An 8484-nucleotide genomic window follows, 5' to 3' on the forward strand; every position below is an offset into this window, starting at 1 on the left:
AAGGCCCAGGAGAATGGCTTGGCTGAAATAGGTGTGGGGAGGCTGAGGAGGGGTGGCCCTTCTGTGTGTCTTGGCCTTGTTCTTGTCCTTCTTACCTCTTGTAGCCGATGTGTGTGGCCGTCCCCAGAGAGCACTGACTGATCAGTGGGCCTGGCTAAACCTCAGGGCCATCGTTGCGGCTGGGGGGAACATTGAAAAAGTGTGCGATAACGAATGTTAATGGCGATAGAGAAGTAGAGAAAAGAAACCAGGGAGAAACCCACTGAAGTCATAGGAGCAGAGAAGTGACAGGGAGTGCTGAGGAGCACTTCCCTCTCGGTGCTCACCGTAGAGGTACCTGCAGAGCTGATGAGTGCTGCATGGTTGTAACCCTGTGACCAGACAAGTCGATGGAAATTCTCCCTCACGTGCCAAGTTACTCGGAGCTGTAAACACCCAGCTTGGCCAGGGTCAAGCGGAGCTGGAGGAAGAAGCCCTGTCCCAGAATGGAGTGGTGATTTTTAGTTTTATTTTTTTAAACTAATCCGGGCTCTAAACTGGGATTTCCAGGCTTAGCATCCAGAAATTGAGAGAGAGTTTGAATGCAAGGTTTACAAAAGCTGATGCTTTCCTGACAGTGTTTGGTCTCCAGACTTTTTGTTTTTCAAGGTAGCTGCTGGATTTAGGAAAACACTGGTGTTTCTTTCTTCCCGAAAGTAGAGATTTTATTGTATGCTGACTAGGTCTTTAGCAAATAACTTGCAACTCCATCTAGGAAACGCTTTTTTGCTCAGATGTGGGAAGAGGTGGGCTGGCTGTGCCCTTCCTCTGCCTCCCAAGTGCTCTGCCCACTGTGTTTGGTGGTGGTGCTGCTGGAAGCTGTGCCATGAGACAGAGTGGGGAACTAAGCCACCTGAAAATTAGTTAGATAAAAATTGCTTTTCGCCTAGTTTAATCCCCCGAACTGCCCAATGCAGAGCCATGTCACTGCTGCTGTCAGCCCCAGAGTTTCTGTAGGTAACAAAGTGTAGAGTGTGGGTTGGGGACAAATCATAGAATCATTGAGGCTGGAAGAGACTAAGATCATCAAGCATGAACCAAACACTACCATGACCATTAAATCATGTCCTGAAGTGCCACAGCTTCATATATTCTGAACCCCTCCAGTGATGGGGACTCCACCACCTCCCCGGGCAGCCTGGTCCAGTGCCTCACCATTCTTCCAGGAAAGAAATTCTTCCCAATATCCAGCCTAAAACTCCCCTCGTGCAACTTGAGCCCATTTCCTCTCATCCTGTCTCTGGTTCCTTGGGAGAAGAGACCAACCCCCACTTCACTCCAGCCTCCTTTCAGGGAGTTGTAGAGTGCAATAAGGTCTCTCCTCAGCCCCCTCTTTTCTAGACTGAACAGCCTCAGTTTCCTCAGCTTCCTTTGGTGGCAGGCGTGGTCTAGTCTAACATAAAACTGACCATTTAACCAGTATCTCATTGCACCTTAAGTGCTTTGGGAAACTTAGAGACACATTGAAGAGCTTAAAACATAAACTTTTGCATCTGTGTTGTCAGACTAATCATCAAGTACCATGATGTAATGAGCAGTTTCCAGACCTGAGTTTCATTCAACATTCTGTGCTGCAGCCTAACTGCACAGAGTGCTCTGTAGGACTTGGGGTGTTTGAAGTTTGGCTAGCTGGGTGTTAAATACAAAAAAAAAAAACAAACAAACAAACAAACAAAAAACCCCAAACCAAACCAAACAGAGAAATGGAAGAGACTTACTGTGGTCTCTTTAATGATTTACATTATTATTGATCCAACAGTGACTCTGCTGTGACTTAATCAAAGTTAGATGATCAGCAGTACAAACACTGCTTAGAATGTGTTGCTTTAAGTGTCTTCCAGCCTGACTGCAGACTAGTTAGCAACAGGACGTTGCTCCTTCTGTACTCTTCAGCTTAGATGAGAAAGACTTTGTAAGGTCAAATGGATCCATGCAAGTGACGCAGGGATGTGATCGTGCTCCTGGAGCTGAGCAGTGAACTCTCCCAGCAAGGATTCCGAGCCTTGTGGCTCTGTCTTATCCCTGGCCAAGTGTTAAGAAAGCAGAGTGAGCTTAAGTGCTGCACACTCTTCAGTATGTGAATTAAATGAAGTCACCTTACACAGAAAACTTTCAGACTATTTGTGGGGCCTGCCTAGAGCTGTGCTCTGCAAAAACCCCATTAACTGCTTTTTGGATAGTTTTTTCCCCTAGAAAAGAGCCATCTCAGTTTTTCCTCAAGAATCACCTGCTCAGTTGTTTGTAACTCTGCAATCTTATGTTTTCTAGATATTCATCCCCAAAGTAGTTTGACTAAACATATCATGGATTGTTTTCAGGAGAAAAGACGTGGCCGTGGAAGATACGGAGGCAGGAAGTGTGGCCGAGGTCACAAAGGAGAAAGACAAAGAGGAAATCGCCCCCGGCTGGGCTTTGAGGGTGGCCAGACTCCATTTTACTTGGTGATACCCAAGTATGGGTTTAATGAGGGACATAGGTGAGTTTCTTTACATTTACTCAGAAATTCAGCATTGTCTGCTTGTCTTGATATTTCTCCTTTGTTTCCCAAGGTAGTCTGGACATCACCTGGGTCATGAGCCATTTTGTTGCTTTTGGGTACAGTCAAGAAAACTTCTGTCCCCATACAACGCTGCTGCAGGCAGTGGTACCAGAACCACACCTAGCAGGCAGTTCAAGGATGAAAAGACTCACGTGTATTTGTTTCTGAATTGTCAAATTTGCAGTTTGATTTCATATTTTATTTGCTGATACAGCTACGTCAAAGAGTCGTGCCTTTTTCTGGCTCCATTCTTCATGCATGCAGTGGAACTTGCAGACTAGTCCTGGTTATGAAAGGTTTTTCCCTGTGAGTTTTAGCTAGTTTTGAAGGGTGAATGAAACTTCATTTCCAAGTACTGTAATTTTTTCCTGTTTGACAAGTTATTTTAAGATTAAATGAGAAGCACTTTCGATAGCTGAAGGCAGAATGGAGTTCTACAGTCCTACAAAGGAAATGCTGCAGAATGCAAACACTGAGCTTCTTAACAGTGGTCACAATTTCGTAAATAACCAATGGCAAAAATCCAAACATCTGCGATGACAAGGAATTGATTGTGACAGCATGGGAGTGGGCTGAACAAAGTCCATGTTCGTTTTCACCTCTCTCCTCTGCAGTGATGTTCCTCTACTTCTTGAACTTCTCTAACAGGAACTGTCTGACAGCACAAATTCTGTTGCTTGTCTTTCTTAGTTAACCTGCCAGTAACAGAAATAAGATTCCTCTCAGTTTTGTAGCAACAGGACATGGGGCAATGGTTTTAAAATAGAGCAGGGGAGATTCAGTTAGACATTAGGAGGAAGTTATTTACTGTGAGGGTGGTGACACTGGCACAGGCTGCTTAGAGAGGTGGTGGAGGCCCCATCCCTGGAGACATTCCAGGTCAGGCTTGTTGGGGCTCTGAGCAACCTGCTTTATTTGCAGATGTCCCTGCTTACTGGAGAGGGTCTGGACTAGATGATCTTTAAAGGTGCCTTACAACCCAAAGCATTGTATGGTTCTATGAGATTCCATTTAATACTTGTGAGATGTCAGGTACAGTGGTAAAGAACTAAAAAATGTTGTTGGGTAGAAGTGAGTGGTGCAGGAGCTCAGCAACACCAAAATACTTCATGGCCTATTGGAGGTGGGAGCGTGTGAGCAAACCTGAATTCATGATGGAGTCTTGGGCTGTAACTGGGGCTTGTATTTTCATTTCTCACTGTTTGGGTTTTGTAACACTCCTCTTCCTCTCCCCAGCCGCAGACGTCGGTATCAACCGCTCAGTCTTCAGAGGCTGCAGTACCTGATTGATTTGGGTCGAGTTGACCCCACGCAACCCATCGACTTAACACAGCTCACTAATGCCAGAGGTGTGACAGTGCAACATCTCAAGAGGGATTATGGAGTCCAGCTGGTGGAGGAGGTATGCCCAGGAGACATTTCATGTCTCTTTACGTAAAGCCTTATTTTTTCCTAAAGTTTTTTTTATACAAGTTGTCCATGGGACAGCAGTGTGCCCTTGTGGCCAGGAAGGCCAATGGTATCCTGGGGTGCATTAAGAAAAGTGTATGCAGCAGAACTAGGGAGGTCCTGTTCCCCCTCTACTCTGCCCTGGTGAGACCTCACCTGGAGTAGTGCGTCCAGTTCAGGGCTCCCAATTTCAAGAGGGACACAGATCCACTCGAGAGAGTCCAGCGAAGGGCTACGAGGATGAGTGGGGGACTGGAACGCCTGCCCTGTGAGGAGAGGCTGAGAGACCTGGGGCTTCTTAGTCTGGAGAAGTGAAGACTGAGGGGGGATCTAATTAATGTGTATAAATATATGCGGGCTGGGTGTCAGGAAGGAAGGGGCAATCTCTTCTCACTTATGCCCTGCAATAGGACACGGGGCAATGGTCACAGGCTGGAGCACAGGAAGTTCCACCTCAACATGAGGAAGAACTTCTTTACTGTAAGGGTTCCAGAGCACTGGAACAGGCTCCCCAGGGAGGCTGTGGAGTCTCCTTCCTTGGAGACTTTTAAGACCCGTCTGGATGTGTTCCTGTGTGACCTGCCCTAGACTAGATGGTCCTGCTCTGGCAGGGGAGTTGGACTCAATGATCTCTGGAGGTCCCTTCCAACCCCTAACATTCTGTGATTCTGTGATACCAGGCCCTTGAATTGTCCTTCCCATCCTTTGGAAGCATTTTTGCTCTTCTAAATGAGATTGTTGTGGAGGTTTTGTGATGATAAATCCACTAGATGGCAATGTGTGTCAGCCAAAAAACCTGGGATGGTGTGTTTCAAGACCTGAGAAATGACAAAAGTCATAGTTTATGAGCACATAAGGAGAGGGCAAACAAGTATTTCACAACAGAAGGCCAGAATGTACTGAAATAAATTTGTAAATATTTTGGAAAGGTAAAGTGTTGTTTTGATTCAACCTAGGTGACTGACTGAGAGCGATTCAGTTCCCCATCTTGGTGCAGGGAACAGACACGTTATCATATTTTGCAGAATTTAATGTTTCTCACAACCTTGCAGAGAAGAATAAATGTATGTCCTAAAATAACTCATTTTGACGTTACCCAAATATGTGTTGCAATTTACAGGGTGCTGACATTTTTTCAGCAAAAGTAAATATTGAAGTGCAGAGGGCATCAGAATTAGCAATTGCAGCCATAGAAAGGAATGGAGGTGTTGTAACAACATCATTCTACGATCCGAGGAGCTTGGGTAAGAATTTCTTTTCAATTCTACCTTTTTTTTTTTTAAACATGCAAAGATTAAATGATCTAAATCAAAGTTTCAAACATAGTTCTTACTGGAAAATTATCCACCACTTCTCTTTTAAAAGCTCAGTTTTGCTTTTTTTTTCCATCTATAGCTGTTTAGCCCTACCAGTGTTAGTTGTCATTCAACAATCAGCCCATTAAAGAAATCCAAGTAGTTTTATAAGTAGAGGAACTAATAAAAGATTTTCTTTGAGTTTTTGTCTTCTAACATTCTCACGTGTTTAATAACACAAAGAGAATTCAGGGGGAAAAACAAAAACGATTTTAAAACTGCTGTGGATGTTTATATTTTTAATTTAAAATGCTTTTCCAGCTCAAGTGAGGAAATAACTAAGTTACAGAAGCTGAGAATCGTTCCAGTCAAAATGGCTATTGTTTTCAGAACACTTTCACTGAAGAATGTGGCTTTGCTTTGCTTGAGGCTGCATCCTGCCTAATACTCATTCATGCAGTTTTTATTGATGCTGATGGAGCTTTCATGTGTGAATGAGGCTCAGAATAAGAGGGATAGACTTTTAGCGTGCAAAATATGTTACCATGAAGTGATACAGGTTTGTTTTTTTTTTTTTCAAATCCAGAAAGTACTTAAAATATTAAGGTTAAAAGGATCTGGAGTGTAATTTGCCTAATTTAGTAAATCTTGAGGAAGGGAGGATATTCTCCTAAATTACTAAGTAGGTGCATGTGCCATTAATTCTTTATTTAAAATACTTAAATAAATACTAAATTGGGCATTTGATGGTATGTTGTGTAAACAGCCATGCAAATGCACTGCTTCTAATCTGGAAGTCAGTCCTTTAAATAAATGGTGATATCTACTTTAGTGACTGTGTCTAGCCAAAGCAGACATTCTAAATGTCCTGGAAATGATGATTCAGGCAGATTGTCACTATAAATATTAGTTAGAAAGAGTTGGTTGGTTGAGTGAAACTTGTAAACCACTCTCTCATTCCAAAGAATGCTCTTAAGATTTGCTTTTTTGCTTGATACTTTTTAATAAGAATTTAATAAGTTCTTTAGCACATAACACTAAATAAGAAAGTGTCATCTGATGTCTTTAAAAATGCATTCTAAAGCATGGTATCTCATTTTCTCTCATGCTTGCCCACAGAAATCTTATGTAAGCCGGTATTATTTTTCCTGCGTGGCCAGCCTATCCCAAAGCGAATGCTCCCACCTGAAGATCTCGTGCGTTACTACACAGATGCCAGCAGTCGTGGCTACCTCGCAGATCCATCCAAGGTTGCAGAAGCCAGGCTTGAACTGGCCAAGAAATATGGCTACATCTTACCAGACATAACCAAGGATGAGCTCTTCAACATGTTAAGCATGCGCAAAGATCCGAGGCAGATATTTTTTGGTCTCGCTCCAGGATGGATCATAAACATGACAGACAAGAAAATTCTCAAACCAACAGATGAGAAGCTGTTAAAATACTATAGCTCATGAATTCAGGGCTGGAGAGAACTGCAGGTGTACAGGAAACATCTGGGTATGAAATAATGGATACCAAGTGGTGTTTGTTTTTTTTGAGACTCCTGTTATACTAGACAAAACAAATTTTTGTTTATGTAATCTTCTGGTGTAGCTCTCAACTGGTTTATTGTCATAATACTAATACTTTGTAATAATACTAATTAATACTTTGTATGAAAAACCTTAACATTTGGAAGGAGCACGGAGGCTGACATGAAGCGTGTATTCCGACACTTTCTCTTGCAGTGATTTGCCGGTTATTTTTTCTCAGGCAGACATGTTTCAATGCTGCATTTATTTCACAGGATGATTTCAAAGAGGAGCGTGACCTAATCATTTATATGTCCCCTTCCTCCCCGTTTAAAATCAGAAACGTGGCTGTACAAAACTAATATTAGTTTTACGATCATTTCAGAACATAAATCATAACGTTTTACAAAACAGTGTTTTAAATGCCTCTAAGAAGTACAGCATCTATTTTTGGATGGGGAAAATTGAAAATAACCAGAAATAACAGAAGAATTTTGTTAACCTCTTCAATTCCGTAGCAATGTTTTGGATTGTGCCCCTGGCAACGATAGCAGTAGAGCTTGAGAGGTCTTGCTTTTGGTCTTACTCCTTCAGATGGAATTGAGAAATACAGGGTGTGCAGTTGAAGAGAACTTTCAATCTAAATTTAGAAAAAAAAAAGAGCAATCTTAAATCAGTGGGTTTTATTATTAAAATGTAATTTTAAAACTGTCCAAATAAAAATGTAATCCCATTAATAAAAATGTACGGGAGCATTCAGAGTCAATGAATATTAGACAGGGGCAGTAAATTGTGAAGGCTGGGAATGTGATGGACAAAGTACACAACTAGGATTCAGTTTGCAGCTTGATCACAGGTTGCATATGTGATCAAACACAGGAATTTAGATCTTGTGAAAAGTTCTGAACAAATTATTTTTATGTGAAACAGTGTTTTAATGACACCAACTTGATACAGCCTTGAAAATACTATCCAGCAAATGTTTGCTGGATCATTCTCTGCAGAATATTGTGACAATGCAAGAGGATTCAAGATTTCATATGGAAACTCATGAACCAAGCAGTAATTTGAAAGATGAGAGAGGAGACCAACTTAATCTATCAGAACTTCCTCTGACTCCTCAGAAGTTAATGAGATGCTTCATAATTACATGAACTTTAATGGAAGCTAAATTAGGCTTTAAAATAGGGGTAATTTGGCTAGTAGTATTCAGGAAATGGTCCAGAAGACCAGAAAACAAGAAATCTTGCTTTCTAATTTTCATGTGCCTTTGGAAATGCTACTTAGAGTTTCCTGTAGCTGCCAAACTGTCCCATCACCTAGGGGAAGGCCTCTGAGTGCCAGGATACCCTGTCTAACACCTGTACTTCACTTGTGTGCCTCAAGGAGGTGGGGGGAAGTAAAATTTAAAAAATATCTTCTCTTTCTTTCAGAGAATAACAGGAAGCGGATGATGTTTGTCAACCAGCTCAGATTTTTGCTTCACTCAACAAACCGACTTGTCAATTAATATGAGCATCTGTAATTGCAAAAGAAAATAAAAAAAGTCGTCTGTTCTCATGATGATTAAAGCATCTGAATTCCAGACATTAACAATAGAAAGTCACTAATTTTTGACAGTTTACTCTTCAGCTTCTCATTTGTTGTT

General features: G+C 41.8%; 1 protein-coding gene across 2 annotated transcripts in view; it reads left to right on the forward strand.

Annotated features, from left to right (window-relative positions):
- Window positions 1–6946, forward strand: part of MRPL15 (mitochondrial ribosomal protein L15) — a 7140-nt gene extending 194 nt beyond the window's left edge. The window contains exons 2-5 of one of the 2 annotated variants that reach the window (XM_008936966.1): window positions 2358–2515; window positions 3815–3980; window positions 5148–5271; window positions 6442–6946. In XM_008936966.1, coding sequence (XP_008935214.1) covers window positions 2358–2515; window positions 3815–3980; window positions 5148–5271; window positions 6442–6779 — 786 coding nt within the window. In that variant the 3' untranslated portion in view covers window positions 6780–6946. The remainder of the gene's footprint in view (window positions 1–2357; window positions 2516–3814; window positions 3981–5147; window positions 5272–6441) is intronic. The other variant, XM_008936967.1, reaches the window with a different exon arrangement.
- Window positions 6947–8484: the final 1538 nt, after the last annotated feature.

Source organism: Merops nubicus, unplaced genomic scaffold (genome assembly GCF_000691845.1).
Source record: "Merops nubicus isolate BGI_N331 unplaced genomic scaffold, ASM69184v1 scaffold8413, whole genome shotgun sequence".
Taxonomy (NCBI): Eukaryota; Metazoa; Chordata; class Aves; order Coraciiformes; family Meropidae; genus Merops; species Merops nubicus.